At 52.4% G+C, this 18,458-nt stretch overlaps 1 protein-coding gene across 1 annotated transcript; it reads left to right on the top strand.

The window, feature by feature from the left end:
• The first annotated feature begins 220 nt into the window (after nt 1-220).
• LOC126029776 (uncharacterized) lies at nt 221-5,646 on the top strand. The gene is given in 7 exon segments (XM_049788078.1): nt 221-1,679; nt 1,738-1,802; nt 1,804-2,055; nt 2,057-2,765; nt 2,954-4,219; nt 4,222-4,589; nt 4,591-5,646. Coding segments are annotated over 7 exon segments (5,175 nt in total).
• Nucleotides 5,647-18,458: the final 12,812 nt, after the last annotated feature.

Genomic DNA, 18,458 nt, shown 5'->3' on the forward strand with positions numbered 1-18,458 from the left:
CCCGGGAGGTAGCGGGGACAACCAGGGACGCCTGGTGTACCCCCCTGGTCTGGAGAGTCGCGAGGAGAGTAGCTTCCTCATTGAACTAGGCTGGCGGCGGAGGCCCTTGCTATCCGACTCTTTGAAGTGCCTTTGGGCAACGCATGAACGGCGCTTGTTCTGGGTCATTTGTCTCTTGATTGTTACTTCTGTGTCAGTTTTCCTTGAAATTAGGACTAAGATGGGACAGACCGTGACGACTCCTTTGACTCTAACCCTCAACCACTGGACTGACGTAAAAGCTAGGGCTCACAATCTGTCTGTCGGGGTACGGAAGGGCCCCTGGCAGACCTTCTGCACCTCTGAGTGGCCAACCTTTGGAGTCGGCTGGCCGCCAGAAGGTGTCTTTAACCTTTCTCTTATTTCCGCAGTAAAAAAGGTCATTTTTCAGTCTGAAGGGGGACACCCGGACCAAATACCCTACATTCTCGTCTGGCAGGACCTCGTCCAAAATCCACCAGCGTGGGTCAAGCCCTGGATATCTGGCCGTCCTGAGCCAACTTCCACTATAATAGCAGTAGCCTCAGATCCCGAGCCCAACCTGCCTGTCCCCTTACGACCTTCAGCTCCCCCGCCCCTCTACCCTGAGATAGACAATGATCTTCTTCTTGACTTCTCCCCACCTCCATACTCCCAACCTCAATCCTCTCCCCAGCCGGCACAACCTAACGTGCCACACGTCGCTGTGGGGCAACCCCCGGCGGCCGGTCCACGCGAACCGGGACCAGCAGGGGGAACCCGGAGCCGGAAGGGCCGCAGTCCAGAAACTGTTCGCCCCTCCGAATCACGGTCTCTTGCCCTCCCCCTTTGGGCAATGGGGCCCCCGCCAGGAGACGACCAGCTTCCCCCTTTACAGTACTGGCCTTTTTCCTCGGCAGATCTATATAATTGGAGGACTATGCACCCCTCCTTTTCAGATAATCCCTCTGCCCTGACGGGACTCCTCGAGTCTCTCATGTTCTCGCATCAGCCCACCTGGGACGACTGTCAACAACTGCTCCAGGTCCTCTTCACGACAGAGGAAAGAGAAAGAGTCCTCCTAGAAGCCAGGAAAAACGTCCCGGGGGCCGATGGGACTCCCACCAATCTCCCTAACCTCATAGATGAAGGGTTTCCATTGACCAGGCCATCCTGGGACTTCAATACAGCAGAAGGTAGGGAGCGCCTCACCGTCTACCGCCGGGCTCTGGTTGCAGGTCTCAGGGGGGCTGCAAGACGCCCCACGAATTTGGCTAAGGTAAGAGAGGTTGTCCAGGGTCCAGTTGAGCCGCCCTCGGTTTTCCTGGAACGCCTAATGGAAGCTTATAGGAGGTACACTCCTTTCGATCCAGCTTCAGAGCGACAGCAGGCGGCCATAGCAATGGCCTTTATTGGGCAGTCAGCCACAGATATAAAATGTAAGCTACAGAGGCTAGAGGGACTTCAAGATTATTCGTTGCGGGACTTAGTGAAGGAGGCAGAGAAAGTGTTCCACAAGAGAGAGACAGAGGAGGAGAAAAAGGAAAGAGAAAAGAAAGAGGTAGAGGACAGAGAGAACCGGCGTGATCGCCGACAAGAGAGAAATTTAACTAGAATATTGGCTGCAGTAGTAGGGGATAGTATAGCAGAAAGAGAAAGAAGCAGGCAGACAGGGCACCTGGGCGACAGGGCAAGACCGTCCATTCGATAGAGATCAGTGTGCCCATTGTAAAGAAAAAGGACATGACCGTCCACTCGATAAAGATCAGTGTGCCCATTGTAAAGAAAAAGGACACTGGGCCAGGGGAGTGCCCGAAAAAGCAACTCAGGAGGAACAAGGTCCTGGCTCTCAATGATTAGGGAGGACGGGGCTCGGTCCCCCTCCCCGAGCCCAGGGTAACGCTTCCAGTAGAGGGGACTCCCATCAACTTCCTGGTGGACACGGGAGCTGAACATTCAGTATTAACCAGGCCCCTAGGAAAATTAGGAACAAAAGAAACCATGGTTGTGGGGGCCACAGGCAGCAAATTCTACCCCTGGACTGCTAAAAGAAAAATTGGACATTGGAAGGGGCCGAGTAACTCACTCCTTCCTGGTCATCCCTGAGTGCCCTGCGCCCCTCCTGGGAAGAGATTTGTTGACCAAATTAAAAGTACAAATTCAGTTTACCCCCGAGGGACCCGAAGTAACTTTGGGGGAAGCCCCTGTGACTTGTCTGGTAGTTGGAATCGAGGAGGAATATCGCCTCCACGAAACAAAGCCTAGAGAGGTAATTGCTTCAGAATGGCTTACCCAGTTCCCTGAGGTCTGGGCCGAACAGGCAGGAATTGGCAAGGCTAAACAAACACCCCCAATAGTGGTAGAGCTAAAAGCGCATGCCTCAACTATCTCGGTAAGACAATATACTATGAGTAGAGAAGCAAAGGAAGGCATCCATCCCCACATCCAGAGGCTGATACAGCAAGGAATTCTAGTACCCTGCCGATCTCCCTGGAACACGCCTTTGCTGCCGGTGAAGAAACCTGGCACTGGGGACTACCGACCAGTACAAGACTTAAGGGAGGTTAATAAAAGGGCCCAGGATTTGCATCCCACTGTGCCTAACCCTTACAATCTACTGAATTCCCTCCCACCGGAGCGGGTTTGGTACACAGTGCTGGATTTAAAGGATGCTTTCTTCTGTCTCCAATTACACCCCAGCAGCCAACTGATGTTTGCTTTTGAGTGGAGAGATCCGGAAGGGGGACACACTGGACAACTGACATGGACTAGATTGCCCCAGGGTTTTTTTTTTTTTTGTGGCCACACCCGGTGACGCTCAGGGGTTACTCCTGGCTATATGTGCTCAGAGGTCGCTCCTGGCTTGGGGGACCATATGGGACGCCGGGGGATCGAACCGCGGTCCGTCTCCTAGGCTAGCGCAGGTAAGGCAGGCACCTTACCTCCAGCGCCACCGCCCGGCTGCCCCAGGGTTTTAAAAACTCCCCCACACTATTCGACGAGGCACTCCATAGGGACCTGGCCCCCTTCAGGGCTCGGAACCCCCAAGTCTCCCTCCTTCAGTATGTTGATGACCTCCTGCTGGCAGCATCCACCAAGGAAGCATGCGAAGAAGGAACCAAAGAACTCCTAAAGGAATTGGGTGAGTTGGGGTACCGGGTGTCGGCCAAGAAAGCTCAGTTGTGCCGCAACGAAGTAACATACCTGGGGTATGTCCTGAAAAATGGCAAAAGGTGGCTCACAGAAGCCAGGAAAAAGACAGTAGTCACCATTCCTGTCCCCAAAACTCCACGGCAGGTACGGGAATTTCTGGGGACAGCCGGTTTCTGTAGACTTTGGATACCCGGGTTTGCCTCCCTAGCCACTCCCCTGTATCCACTTACACGGGACCAAGCTCCTTTTGCTTGGACACAGGAGTGTCAAGAAGCCTTTGAAAAAATAAAAACTGCTTTACTCACGGCACCGGCCCTGGCTCTGCCGGATCTAACCAAACCTTTTACCCTGTATGTGGACGAACGTGCAGGAGTGGCTCGGGGAGTGCTGACCCAAGCCTTGGGACCTTGGAAAAGACCAGTAGCCTACTTGTCAAAAAAGCTTGACCCAGTGGCAAGCGGATGGCCGTCATGTCTGAAGGTAATCGCAGCGGTGGCTCTCCTGGGAAAAGACGCTGACAAACTTACTGTGGGCCAGCATGTAGTTATAGTCGCTCCCCATGCATTAGAAAGTATAGTCAGGCAGCCTCCTGACCGTTGGTTGACCAACGCCCGAATAACACACTACCAAAGTCTTTTGCTAAACGACCATATAACCTTTGGGCCGCCTGCCATTCTTAACCCCGCCTCCCTGCTCCCGGAGACAGACGGATCCCAACCGGTACACTCATGCACAGACATTTTAGCTGAGGAAACTGGAACCCGGAGAGACCTGACAGATCTGCCCTGGCATGGGGCGCCAAATTGGTACACAGATGGTAGTAGCTTCATCATGGATGGAAAAAGGAAAGCCGGAGCAGCCATAGTGGATGGGAAGCAAGTAATATGGGCCAGCAGCCTTCCTGAGGGGACTTTGGTGCAAAAAGCTGAACTACAAGCTTTGACAAAAGCCCTTGACCTGGCAGAAGGCAAAGTTATTAATATCTACACCGACAGCAGATATGTGTTTTCCACTGCTCACATTCACAGCGCAATGTACAGACAAAGAGGACTCCTCACGTCTGCAGGGAAAAAATTAAAAACAAAGAAGAAATTCTTGCTCTCTTAGAAGCCATACATCTGCCGAAGAATGTAGCTATTATTCATTGTCCTGGACATCAAAAAGGAATGGACCCCGTGGCAGCAGGGAACAGAATGGCAGATCACACTGCTAAGAAAGCCGCACAAGGAACTGTCTCCTGCACCTTATGTGAGCAACGAAAAAAACCTCAACCAAAAGAAGATAATTTCAGTCTAAACTACACACCAACAGACTGTGAGGAAATTGAAAGCCTAAAGGAAAAACGATTATCCAGCGGATTTGACTGCCATGGGATCGCAAAAACTGAAGACAGCAAAATCATTTTGCCTCATAAAGAAGGTGAATCCTATGTAAAAAAGTATCCATCACCTAACGCATTTAGGGAAAAAGAAATTGTGCGAACTAGTAAAAGCCTCCAATTATCACGTACTCGGACTACGAACTATAACAGAACAAGTAACCCAGTCCTGTAAAGCCTGTGTTCTAACAAATGCCCACCACCCGCTCGTAGAACCAGGAAAGCGGCTGCGGGGAGACAGACCAGGAGTCTTCTGGGAAGTAGATTTCACAGAAATCGTTCCTGGTAGGTATGGCAATAAATATCTTCTAGTCTTCATAGACACCTTCTCTGGATGGATTGAAGCTTTCCCCATGAAGTCTGAAACCGCCCAGGTGGTCACAAAAAAAATTCTGGAAGAAATTTTGCCCCGGTTTGGGATACCCAAGGTAATCGGCTCTGACAACGGGCCCGCGTTTGTCGCCCAGGTAAGTCAGGGATTGGCCAAACAACTGGGGACCAAGTGGAAATTGCATTGCGCTTATAGACCCCAGAGTTCAGGGCAGGTAGAGAGAATGAATAGAACTCTAAAAGAGACCCTCACTAAATTGGCTATTGAGACCGGCGGAAAGAACTGGGTGGGCCTCCTTCTCTTTGCGCTCCTCAGAGCCCGAAACACACCCGGACGTTTCGGGCTCACTCCCTATGAGATCCTTTTTGGGGGACCTCCCCCCTTGACCAGACCAGACGGAGTATTAGACCCCGCCTTAGATTCCCACTCACCCTCTGCTTTGTTTATCCACCTTAAGGCTCTAGAGGCTGTCCGCACCCAAATCTGGGACCAGATTAAAGAAGCCTATTCACCTGGGACTCCTGCGGTGCCACACGGGATCCAAGTCGGTGATCTGGTCCTTGTTAGGCGTCATCGAGTGGGAACCCTCGAGCCCAGGTGGAAGGGACCCTACTTAGTACTGTTAACCACCCCAACAGCTGTGAAAGTAGACGGAATTGCTGCCTGGATCCACGCGTCACACGCTAAGAAAGCTCCTGCTGAAGAGCTTAAGGATGAATGGAACGTGGAAACAACTGATAATCCTCTTAAACTTCGCCTGCGCCATCGCCTCTGCCCAGCGCGGTAACCCCCACGCTCCTATGACTCTGACCTGGGAAGTCATTTCCCAGGCTGGAGACACTGTGTGGAGCATTTCCAAGGTGGCCCCCCCCGTATACTTGGTGGCCACCGCTGCGCCCAGAGGTTTGTGCCCTCATTGCTGGTGTAGAGGCATGGGACATCCCTGAAGAGTCACCTGAGACGGTTCCCCAGGAAAGAGTCGTCTTTCAGAAACGAGCCCTCTCACAGGGAGTGTACACTAGGGGCCAGTACGTAGCAGACTTGCCAGGGTGCAGTTCCTTGGCAAAGCAGAGAAAGTTGCGACAGGCATCGTTCTATGTCTGCCCCAGGGAAAAACAGTCTAAGAGGGAAGGTCGCCGATGTGGGGGGATAGAAAGTTTCTTTTGTAAAGCATGGGGATGTGAAACCTCTGGCACTGCCTATTGGAACCCCTCATCCAGCTGGGACCTCATTACAGTAGTTAGAGGTAATAAGGGTGACACCCTGAACATCACCTTCACGCAGAAAGGGAGGGAGGAAAAAGGCGGCTGGATAAAAGGAAAACAGTGGGGCCTGAGATTTTACGTTTCTGGAACCGATCCGGGGTTCACATTCAAACTCAGACTGAAAATTCAAAATCCTCCCTCTCAGCCAATAGGGCCCAACCCCGTCCTAACGGACACCCAGCCTTTACCCAAGCCTAAGCCAACGCTAGTCCCTGTTACTCCTGCTTCCTCACAGCCCCTAAACTCGGACCCAACAACCCAAACTCACGAATCTAAAGACACCCCTGCCCCCCCCCCAGGGATGGAAAACCGCCTTTTAAGCTTAATAGAAGGAGCCTTCTTGGTACTTAACCGAACCAATTCTGATATCACCCAATCTTGCTGGCTCTGTTACGCCTCAAGCCCCCCCTACTATGAAGGGATTGCCCAGAATAGAACCTTTAACGAAAGTAGAAGTTCCTCTGTATGTGCCTGGGGAGGGAGAAGAAAGCTAACCTTAGCTGCCGTGTCTGGGCAAGGCCTCTGTTTGGGTACCGTTCCCCCTGATAGAAAGCACCTCTGCAGCTCAACCCTACAATCATCTTTTACACGGGGGCGATACCTCGTTCCCCCTCCAGACACGGTTTGGGCCTGTAACACGGGACTCACCCCATGCATCTCCACCAGTGTGTTCAACAATTCCCAGGATTACTGTATTCTAGTCCAGCTAGTCCCTAGACTCTTGTATCATGATAGCGAGTCTTTTGTGAATGAGTTTGACAGGAGAGCTCGCTGGAAAAGGGAACCTGTAACTATTACACTGGCAGTCCTTCTAGGCTTGGGGGTCGCAGCAGGGATAGGGACTGGGACCTCCGCCCTAGTCCAAATGCCCCACTACTACACTGAGCTGCGTGCTGCCATGGATGCAGACTTAGAAATTATAGAGCAATCCATCACTAAGCTCGAAGAATCTCTCACATCCCTATCAGAGGTAGTCCTCCAGAATAGAAGGGGTCTGGATATCTTGTTTTTAAAGGAAGGAGGGTTGTGTGCGGCCTTGAAGGAGGAATGTTGTTTTTATGCAGACCACTCCGGAGTCGTCAGAGACTCCATGGCAAAGTTAAGAGAAAGATTAGACAAACGCAGACTGGAAAGGGATTCTCATCAAGGCTGGTTTGAGGGATGGTTTAACAGATCCCCTTGGTTTACAACCCTTATCTCCACCTTGACAGGACCCCTGATAATCCTATTCTTCCTGCTTACTTTCGGTCCCTGCATTTTAAATAAGTTAGTTAGTTTTGTAAAACAAAGAATAAATACAGTCCATGTAATGGTTCTCAAACAGCAATATCAGCAGAATGACGGGATGCTCTAAGATTAGAGCTATGCGCAAGAAAAGAAGTGGGAGATGAAAAGGTGTGAAGAAAAAATAATAAATATAAGTAAGAACTGGAAAATAGCAAATAGAAGAAAAAACTAGGCGCCCTGACCTCCCTAACTTGCACTTCCCTAAAGAGAGCTCCCAGCTAAGCTAACTCCCTAAGCGCCCTGACTTCCCTAATTTACACTTCATTTAAGTCCCTAAAGAGAGCTCCCAGCTAAGCTAACTCCCTAAGCGTCCTGACTTCCCTAATTTACACTTCATTTAAGCTCCCTGGGAACCTTTCCACTTCCCCACTCCCTAAAAACTCCCCTTCCTTTGAACTAACCAAAGCCACAATTCACGGAAGACCCTAACTCACTTTAAAATAGGCATATGCCGTCAGGGGAAGGACACATGGGCCCAGAGAGATAGCACAGCTGCGTTTGCCTTGCAAGCAGCCGCTCCAGGACCAAAGGTGGTTGGTTCGAATCCCGGTGTCCCATATGGTCCCCCGTGCCTGCCAGGAGCTATTTCTGAGCAGACAGCCAGGAGTAACCCCTGAGCAGTGCCGGGTGTGGCCCAAAAACCAAAAAAAAAAAAAAAAAAAGATACGCACATGACCCCAGGGGCAAACACTGCCCCATCTGTTACACAGGGTAAACAAAATGCCTCCTTCCTGGGCTCTGACGCATAACTTCTTCTGTGGCGGGAGATAAGGAGAGATGCCTCCTTCCTGGCAGGTGTGTTTTCATGATATGTATGGCCTTTTTTACCCTATAAAAGCTTTGCTGAATGCTAAAGGGGGGCCGAATCTCCCCTACTCGGTCCTGAGTTATGAGATTCGGTCTCAGCATGCTGAAATATTAAAATCCCTCGTGTTATTGCAGCAAGTCTGGTCTCCGAGTCTCTGTGGGTGCGTGCATATCCTGAGCCTGGAGCGGAGTTCTCCTACGGTGGAGTTCTTTCAATTTCAGTGGTTTTGGTGCAAGATGAAGGCTCCAGTTTTACCCACATGACTTAGGGTGTGTCGACGAGGCCCGTCTCTAAACCAGTTTTTCCTAGATGTTTTTGATCATTTTCAGATATTTGAGCTCTGCCGACTCCCTTGGAGAAAACTGGGAAAGGTGAGGGCGTGTGGATGCTGGGGGTTGGCAGGACCACTGAGCTCCAAGTTTGAGAAACCCCAGTTCCACCCCGCACTTTGCCTCTAATGCTCTAAGCTGTGCCAACTAAGACACCAAGAGTGACTCCTTGGTGCCAGGGATCCTCACTGGAGAGGCCAGTGCCCACTTCCATCCTCACTGTGGCACCTTGAGGTGCCTCCCACCCCACCCACCCCAGTCCCCAGGGCACAGTGGGATGTTCTCTATAGCAATGCCATCTTCTAGAACATTTTGTGCGGTGGACAGCTCTAGAGGGCCACATGAGTATTCTTCCCATTGTTATACTTTCATGAGCTGGAATTTAAACTGCTTCAGATGGACTTTGGGGGCAGAGAGGGAGAGAGAGAGATGGAAATACTGGGGTGGGTGAGTGAGGTTTGTTAGGGATTGTTGAGTTCAGAGAAGGCTTTCTGGAGGAGGAGATATCCAAGTTGAGTCTGAAGGGCAGCTGGAAGGTGGGGGCAGCTCCATTGGCCTGGAGGAAGGGAGGAGAATGTCCAAGGGACTAAGGCAGTGAGGGGGTAAAAAGCTGGAGCAGATGGTGGGGGCAGAGGAGGGCCTGGGGAAGAGGCACTCTTGAACCCCAGTAATGAAAGGGCCACAAGTAACTTTAAGGTGTCTGGATTTTACCCTGAGGTGACTGGGGGGTCTCCAATGTGGGTGGAGAAAACTGTTATGTGAAGGGAGCACTGGGGGCTGAGTGAGGGGCAGGGACACCTGGCAAGGCTGGCTGAATGTTCCAGAAGGGCGACCAGTGTGTTGATTGGTGGTGGTGGGGGGTTCAGAGTTGCAGAGGAGTCAGATGCCTCCTGACCCCTGAGTGTGCCCCTGAACATTTCTGCTCGCCCTCCCGAAGCACAGCACACACTGGGCTCGGAAAGGGGCCTGGGTACTGACTGACATCTTTGAAGGCAGGCAGCTGCTGGGGCCCAGCTCAGATGTCCCCAGCCATGCCTGGTCCTGCACAGAGGGTCAGTGACCCTGGTGGTCAGCACCAGCCAGGCCTGCCCAAGTGGGGATTGACTTCACCCCTAAAACACGCCACGGCTCTGCTCCTGGCCCCATTCCATATTTTCATATACACACAGTGCACTCATAAACATGTGTAAGTACACATGATATGTGTAAAACAGGCAGCCACACACACGCTGACTCACTAACACAACCACTCATCCAGTAACACATATATGCATTCACAGGCACACACGTGCTCATATACTAACACACACATACTCACACATGACATGCAAGCATACATACTAACAATCCCACAGACACACTAAAACATGCACTCACACACTAATATTCAGGCATGCTTAGACACTCGTTCATTCACACATATGCACTCACATCATCAGACACACTAATACATAAAGTGAAGTATGCACACTAACACATAGGCACTCCCTTGCACAACCAGATTCTTCAGCCACTTGCCCCAGGTCACCCCCTGATTGGGCAAAACCCTGAGGTGCAGGCTGCAGGAAATGTGGGGCCCAAGGCCTCATCTCTAGGCTGGAGTCTGTTGTGTTCCCAGATGTAGGATGTGGGCCTATTTGCTTCTTTTCTCGGGTTCTTGATGCACTTATCTGTAAAGTGAGGGTGCTGGGGGCAGCTCATAGGCCCCATTGCAGAGGATTGCTACAGACCCGGCTTAGCCCGTTGACCTGTGAGTGTCTGAGTTGACACCCTGGTGAGTCAGAGGCCCCAAGGGCTGACAGGGCCCAGGGCTGCGTGAGGGGGTCCGGGGATGATTTGGATGCATTAGGATGGCTGCTTTGGCAGGGAGAGAGCTAGAGCTCAGCTGCAGGATGAGGCAGGAGAGAGAAACATGGGCTGGGTTCTGTGATACCTGGGCAAACTTGGCGTATCTGGGGCTGGGGCAGTGGCAGGGCACTTTCCTTGCACGCGACCACCCCAGGTTGGATCCCCGGCATCCTATCTGGTCTCCTGAACTCAGAAAGAGGAGTAAACCCCGAGCATCTCTGGGTGTGGCTGACGGTTCCCAAAGCTCTGGAGTGTTCGTCTTCCTACAGAGATGGCTGTGGCAGCGGCTTTGCCTCCTCTGAGACAGGAGGGTGCCAGGTGTGTTTGGGTCATGCAAAGCATCAGCCTAACCCTCGGATCCTTCTTCCCTCTGCAGCCAGCTGAAGCAGTATTTCTGCCCACGGACGCCCGAGGCCAAGGAAACCGACACCCTTGTGCAGGAGGCTGAGAGCCAGGATGGAACGTGTAGGGGCCAGTGCCAGAGGAGTGGAGAGAGGTAGGGCTGTGTGGCCGGCCCGGAATGGCAGCTAAGAACAGGAACAGGATGTCTGTCTCCCTGCGGCCTTTTCTCCCCGCAGCCTCTTCGTGGAGAAGTGAAGTGATGAAGCTGCCGTGGGCCCATTCAGGCAGCTCATGACCTGGGTAGGAGACATTTAGGGAGCCCAGATGTGACCAGAAATTGCCCAGTGAAATACCAGGATCGGGCATCTGAGTCGGGAAAGAAGGCAGGTATGTGGTCCTGGGGTGGGAGCAGAGAAGGGGGGAGCTTAAAGGAACCGGGTTTCTTGTTAGGGGATAAGGGAGGATGCCTCAGAGGGACATGGTGGCAACATCACATGACATGGTACCGAATGTCACCGATGAGAAACTGCATTTGTGTGTATTGTTCCACAAAAGCCTTTTGTAATCACATCCTCCCTTCCACCTTCCCTCCCTCCCTCCCTTCCCTCCCTTCCTTCCCTCCCTCCCTCCCTTCCCTCCCTACCTCCCTCCCTTCCTTCTTTCCTTCCTTCCTTCCTTCTTTCCTTCCCTTTGAGGAGGTAACACTTCAAAAAGCAGCCAATGTTCATGGAATATGCATAGAACACTTGCTGGCAGTCAGAAGCATCAGCATTGTTACCTCGTCTTACAGAGGCACAGAGAGTGAACCCCCCCACCCTGCAGTGTTGAGGGGGTACCTTGGCAGTCAGTAATAATTTTATTTGATATTTGGTGGGGGGCCACATCTAAAAGTGCTGAGGGTTTACTCCTGGCTCTGCACTCAGGGATCACTCCTGCCAGACTCAGGGGGCCAAATCGAGATCAATCATGTGCAAGGCAAATGCCCTCCCTGCTATGCTATGGCTCCTGCCTCTGTCTGTTGTTTTAAATGAATCATTTCCCTTGTCCCACTCAAACTGGATCTGAGGCCGCACTCTGCTAAGACGGGTTCAGGGAGGTCCCTGGATAACAAGATGGCCCTCGGGACCACGGAGAGGGTAGACAAGGTTTCTCGCTCGCTCGAAGAGGCTCCTGAGGAGGAGCTGAATGAAGCTTGAAGGCCTGAGAAAAGGAACCAATAAGCAAAACTTCCCATCTCTGGCCCCTGCATAGATCCTGCCCTCTTTTGTGTGTGCACAGACCGCATCTGGTGCAACACATGTGTGTCATGTTACACAACCCTGCGGCCACCGCAGAGGAGCAGGTGAAACGGAACCATTTCCCAGGTGCTGTTTCACAGGTCCCAATAGCCTCCACAATACCAGAATACTGTCGTGTCGACACGTAGTCTGCCCCCCAAGAAAGCTAGTGATGTGCTCTTGGCACCACGTTGCCATCTCAGAGTCCATGGCAAGTTTGGTGTTTTGTTTGTTTATTTGTTCCTGGGCCACAACTAGCAGTGCTCAAGGCTTGCTCCTTTCTTTGTGCTCCTGGTGAAAACTGCTTTGCAAACCTCAGTCAGCCACATGGAATATCTCTCTGCCCCCAGGGCAGCGTGTGTGTGTGTGTGTGTGTGTGTGTGTGTGTGTGTCTGTGAGAGAGAGAGAGAGAGAGAGAGAGAGAGAGAGAGAGAGTGAGAGAGAGAGAGAGAGAGAGAGAGGCTGGAGTGATAGCACAATGGGTAGGGATTTGCCTTGCATGCAGCTGACCTGGGATCAATCCCAGGCATCCCATATGGTCACCCACCTACCAGGAGTAATTTCTGAGCCGAGTAAGTTATGAGCACCATCAAATGTGCCCCCCAAAACAGTGGGGTGCAAGCAGATTGTGGAGCCCTTTTCAATATCTTGGCCATATTATGGGGTGATGTGTGGCACCAATGAGGGTCTGGTGTCCTGGGGATGTTTGCTTTTCCTCCAGACTTTGGGGCTCAAGCCTGTTTTCCCACACAAATCTCAGCTGCACTCAGCAAGTGGGAAAGGGTCACAGGGGCTCCCCAGTGCAGGGCTGGCACCGTCCCTAATGCCGAGGAGCCCCAGCTGGGTGGCAGAAGGTCACCTGCTGCGTCAGCCACAGCCCACCCTACAGCGATATCTCCCCTTTTCCTCTAGCCGGACCCCCGAGTCCCCATTTCCAAACGGCAGTGCTGTGTCAGCACGCAAACAGTCCCCAGCGGCCACCTGTCCCCTTTATCCTCCCAAAGGGACCCAGCACCTGAGAGCCGCAGAGTGCCAGCGTGGATCGCTCTAGCACTGAGCTGGACTCGGCCGATGGCACTGAGGTGCCAGCCCCGCTGGACAGTGACACCACCAAGACCGTGGACGATTTTGCTGGCATCGATGTGAGTGGGCCCTCCCGGAGATGGTAGGGGATACCTGTGGGCTTGTGTGTGTGTGTTGGGATGGAGGCCAGCCCGTGTTGGGCACGTAAGGTACTGTGGCAGGGCTGTCTGTGTGTAGTCTAGACCCAGAGCTGTGACTCGGGGTGCACGTCATCACCTTGCGAAACTTTCTCAACTGCTGGGAATCAGCGCAGGGGGTGCCTCTTCCAGTGCCTTCTAATGTTTTCCATGACAATTGAGGAGAGGGGTTCGAGAGAGTACAGCGGGGAGGGCACTTGCTTGGACACGGCCCACCTGGGTTCGATCCCTGGCATCCCATATGGTGCCCTGAGCACTGCTAGGAGTGACTCCTGAGTGCAGAACCAGGAGTAATTCTTCCTGAGGAGGCAAGTCTGTCAGTATTGGTGATCTAGAGGGTCTGTCTGTTTAGGGGCCCAGGTTGAAGTTGCCTGGAATCCTCCAGAGGAAGACCTCAGGCCTCTCTCAGTATGGTCAAGGTCTCTGCTGGCCTCTCTGGATGGGGACAGATAAGAGTCTGCATCCAGGCACCTCACGCTGTACCCCCATGCATGACCATGTGTCCCCTGCTTTTATATACCTGCAAACATCAGATGCCCTGTGATGCCACTATCCCAGCACAGGGAAGTTTCTGCTCCTGGTTCTCTATGAACCACCATCATGTGTGCACTGACCAGACCCAAACTCAGCTTCAGGACAATGTGACCAGGTTGTGACTTGGGCCTGCCAACCCCCAGTTCTGCTCTAGCTGCTTTCACACAGGCGCTGAGGCTTGTGGGGATTCCGGAGGCCAAAGGAATTGTGTCCTTGCTATAGCGCTTGGGGACAGGGTTTCCATCACTTCCCCTGCAGACTTCAAGGCCCCCAAGGCATCAGCCATGTGCCAACTCCGGACCCTAATGGAATCAGCCCCTTGAGGCTCACTTAGGCAAGAACATTTCTGGGACTTTCCTGAGCTCAGCCCTCCTTCCCCGGCTGCTCCAGGGTGGCAGCATGACCCTCTACCTCTTTCCTTCCAGGATCCTTCTGTTTTTTTTTTTTTTTTTTTTTTTTTTTTTTTTGTGGTTTTTGGGTCACACCCGGCAGTGCTCAGGGGTTATTCCTGGCTCCAGGCTCAGAAATTGCTCCTGGCAGGCACGGGGGACCATATGGGGCGCCGGGATTCGAACCGATGACCTCCTGCATGAAAGGCAAATGCCTTACCTCCATGCTATCTCTCCGGCCCCCCAGGATCCTTCTGAGCCCACCCTGGGACCCTTCACTGGGCTGAGACCCATCACTGACCCTCCAGTTGCCTCTGCTGCTAAGGCAGTGCCCCGGTTACTGCCCCATGGCTTCATTCCCTCCTGCTGCCACTCTGAGTGCCAGCAGAGCCTGGGCCACACCAGGAGCCCAGCAGTACTCAGATCCAGTGCTCAGGTAGCTGAGAACTGACTTGGACTGTGTGGTCAGTTAGTTGATCAGCAAACATGTCCTGTTGATTTGGGGCCACACTCAACAGTGGTGGTGGAGAGGGCACTACTTCCAGCTCTGTGCCCAAGGGTTGCTCCTGGGGTGTTGGGGAAAGAAGTGTCTGTTGAATAAAAGCCCTGGATGGGGCTTTATGGTGGCCGATGGTGATGGAGGAATGAGGCCTTTCTCTGTCAGCCCAGGCCACGTGTCTCCAACCCTCTCCAGCTGGCAGGTCTGCAGGTTCAGGGTGGCGGCGAGGAAGATGGTCCACAGACAGGTTTCAGGAGACATCAGCTTTATTCAAGGCCCAAGCCGCCACATGTGTGGCCTATAATCTTAAACCTATTTAAGCATGCTCTCTTTAGCTTACCCTGCTTCTTCCTCCATCTCTCTTGCTGAATCAATCTCTCTCTCTCTCTCTCTCTCTCTCTCTCTCTCTCTCTCTCTCTCTCTCCTCCTCCTCCTCATCTCCTCCATCAGTCCTCTCAAATCCCTCTCCTGCCCCTCAGGTAATACTATTCATACCTCCCAAAGACCCCTCCCAGAAGAAGGCAGGTCTTACCCTCAGGTAGAATGGGGAATGGGCTTGATTTCTTTTTGGTTTTTGGGCCACACCATGATGCTCATGGGTCACTCCTGGCTATGTGCTCAGAAATTGCTTCTGGCTCAGGGGACCATATGGGATGCTGGGGATCAAAAGAAGGTCTGTCCTGGATCAGCCACGTTCAAGGCAAACACCCTACTGCTGCACTATCGCTCCAGCCCTGATTTTGATTTTTTTACTTTACGGCAACTATCCCCACCAACCTCCTCCTCCTGTTCCTTCAAACCCCCAAGGCTCCATAAACACCTCAGATTTGGTGGCTTCCCTGCCAGGAAGATGTCCTCATAGACAGATGCAGGAGCAGCTCAAAGGGCGGCTGGCAATGGGGGGGTTTCCTGATGGATCTGTGCCCACATCGATGATATGGGGGCCACATGCATGAATGCAAGCCTTCCTGCACCTGCCTTCATGGGAGCTGAAGATATTTCTTGTTAAATTGATTATTTTTCCCAAATGGACTTTTGTTCCCAGTGTCTCCATTTTTGGACCTGGGCCTGGGTACAGCAGGCCTTAGCACTTGGCCCTTCTGGGTTTGATCCCGATACCCCACATGGTTCCCCAAACCCTGCCAGGAGTGATCCCTGAGCACAGTTAGGATTAACTCTGAGCACAGTTGGGTGTGTCCCCAAACAATCAAAAATCAAAAACAAATAGTCTCCATTGATCTCTGCTTTGCCCCCCACCCTTTATCATTTTCCACCTCCCATCCAGTTCCTTGCCTTCCACTCCTCTTCCCCCGGTCCTCCTGCCTCCTTTCTCCTCTTCTCTCCTGGTTGGCTTTGCAAGATGTCTGCTCCTGGAAGTTCAGATGCGGGTTTGCTTCAGCACCACGGACAGGGGGACAGGGTCTGCGGTCTCTCAGTGCCCGCTGATTGCCACGCCTCCATAAATTTTTAGAGGAATTCAGCCCACCAGATGTATCCCTAGATTTTCCTGGTGGGGTAAACTGAAATATCCCCCACGGGATTCCTCAAAAGGCCCACTGTGGACGCCTTTTTCCCCTGCGTGGATGGTTGAGGAATTTCATTAGAGATGCTTGGCATTGCATTTTTAGTTATTTGACTATCTCTCCTTTATAAATCTTAATGAAAAAATGTGGTCTCTATTAAATAATTGGCTAAAGAAATTCCAGCACAAAAGATTACAATAAAACCCCTTTTAAGACCTTATAAGTTTTTTCTTTCTTGCAGCTGAAGTTCTGGGGCAAAACCGAAGTTAAATTGATAAAGCTGTTTGCTTCGTTACAATGATTAATATCATTAACACCTGTGACTGGCGTACCCTTATGAAAACCTCTGTCTCGAGAATAAAGTCGTCACACTCCTGCCAGAAGATGTGTTGACCCCACATACTCTGTGTGTGGTCATTATTATTTCGATATTATCCCAGAGTTATTTCCCACGCAGCCCAGGTGTGGTCTTGGGTCCTTTAGCAGCGCTACAGCTTCTGTTCGACCCTCACAGTGAGCCATCAGCCTGATGAGTCGAGTCCCCAGGAGCGGCCCTGAGCTCTGCTGGGGCACCCCCAATAAGTAATGTGCTCCCATCTCCAGGCCCTCCGGCTCCCAGCCCAAGAGAAATGTTCGCCCCACCCCACAGTCCTTCCACCCCTCCAGCAAGGTGGGGCAGCTGGCACCGGGCTCACTGTAGGGTTTTCTCAAAAATTAGTCCTTGGCCAAGTCCCCTTCACCCTTTCCCTATTTCCTTCACTCCAGGATCCCTCAGATCACAGCTCGGACACCAGAAATACTCACCCTCCTTCTCCTCGTGGGGCCATGGTTCTGCACATCTCCCACGGGGCTGAGAGCTGGGCCTGGAGCAGGACCTCCCCCTACTGTCCTCACTGCCCTGTGACTCCAGGCCAGTGACTGCACCTCTCTGGACTCCCTTTTCCAAACTGGGGTTACAGTTTCTCTCCTAGCAAGTGTGGATTGGAAGGCCGAAGCAGTTCAGTATCCCAAGTCCCCAGCACCTCTAAAGAGACACCTTCCAAAAGAAAGATTAGAAGAGGAGGCAGCCTTACCTGCTAATCTCTCTCTCTCCCCCCTCTCTCTCCCTCCCCCTCTCCTCTCTCTCCCCTCTCTCTCCCCTCTCTCTCTCCCTCTCCTCTCTCTCTCTCTCTCTCTCTCTCTCTCTCTCTCTCTCTCTCTCTTTCTCTCTCGTTTTTGGGCTGCACCCAGCTGTATGCTCCTGGCTCTGCACTCAGGGAATTGGGGATTGAACCCACGTCAGCCATGTGCAAGGCAAAGGCCCTCCCCGCTATACTGTGTCGCTCTGCCCTTGGACGATTAAATGGAATTAGAAGACACTGGGTTAGAGATGCAGCTCAGGACTTGGCTCAGGGCAGACACTCTGCCAGCCTGGCCTCAGCTTGGTCCTCAGCTTCCTCCCTGCTGTGTTCTGGTGATCCCTCGGTGCCTGTGCCATCCCAGGGCACGCTTCCTGCTCAAAGGGGTTGCCACTGCCAGCCCTTCCTGGCTCCTCAGGACTGGGCTTTGCTCCACCCATGCCAGTGAGAGGAAAAAGAGAGTCAGTTGACTTACTGAATCCCAGCACTGGGAAAAGTGACACCGTCTCTGAGCCATCTGTGAAATGACCAGAGCAAGACCCCCAGACTCCTACTAAGATAGTTTGTGCTTTAAGGTGGATTAAGGAGCAAAACCTTTCTCTGCCTTGGCATCTCTCTCCTCCCTGGGCACAGGAAAGGTGAATTTCAATCACCCAGAAGTTCAAGCTGGTGTTGGAACTTAAAAGCAACTTGAGGAGGGACCAGAGTGACAGCACCATGGTCAGGCATTTGCCTTGCACGCGGCCAACACAGGACGGACCCTGGTTCGATTCCAAGCATCCCATATGGTCCTCTGAGCCTGCCAGGGGTGATTTCTGAACACAGAGCCAGGAGTAATCCCAAAGTGTCGCTGGGTGGAGCCCCAAAACAAAACAAATAAAAAAGCACCTTGAGGGAAGTTAAAATTTCTGATTTCTTTCTGGAATGTTCAGACCGGGTCCCACATTCCCGTTGGCCCTTTGCTAAGTGGCTTCATTTCCCTACAGTCCGTCTTGGCCCCTTGCGTATGTCCTGGTTTCCAAATGGCTTTTCCTTCACTTTTCCTGCACTAATTGGGGTCCTAGAGGACTTTCCCTTCATGGCCATCAGGGGCAGGACAGGCCTAGGCCTTACTGATTGAGGTGGAACCCGGGGGAGCCAGAGGTGAGTTCAGTTGAGGG

Source organism: Suncus etruscus, chromosome 15 (genome assembly GCF_024139225.1).
Source record: "Suncus etruscus isolate mSunEtr1 chromosome 15, mSunEtr1.pri.cur, whole genome shotgun sequence".
In the NCBI taxonomy this organism is placed as follows: Eukaryota; Metazoa; Chordata; class Mammalia; order Eulipotyphla; family Soricidae; genus Suncus; species Suncus etruscus.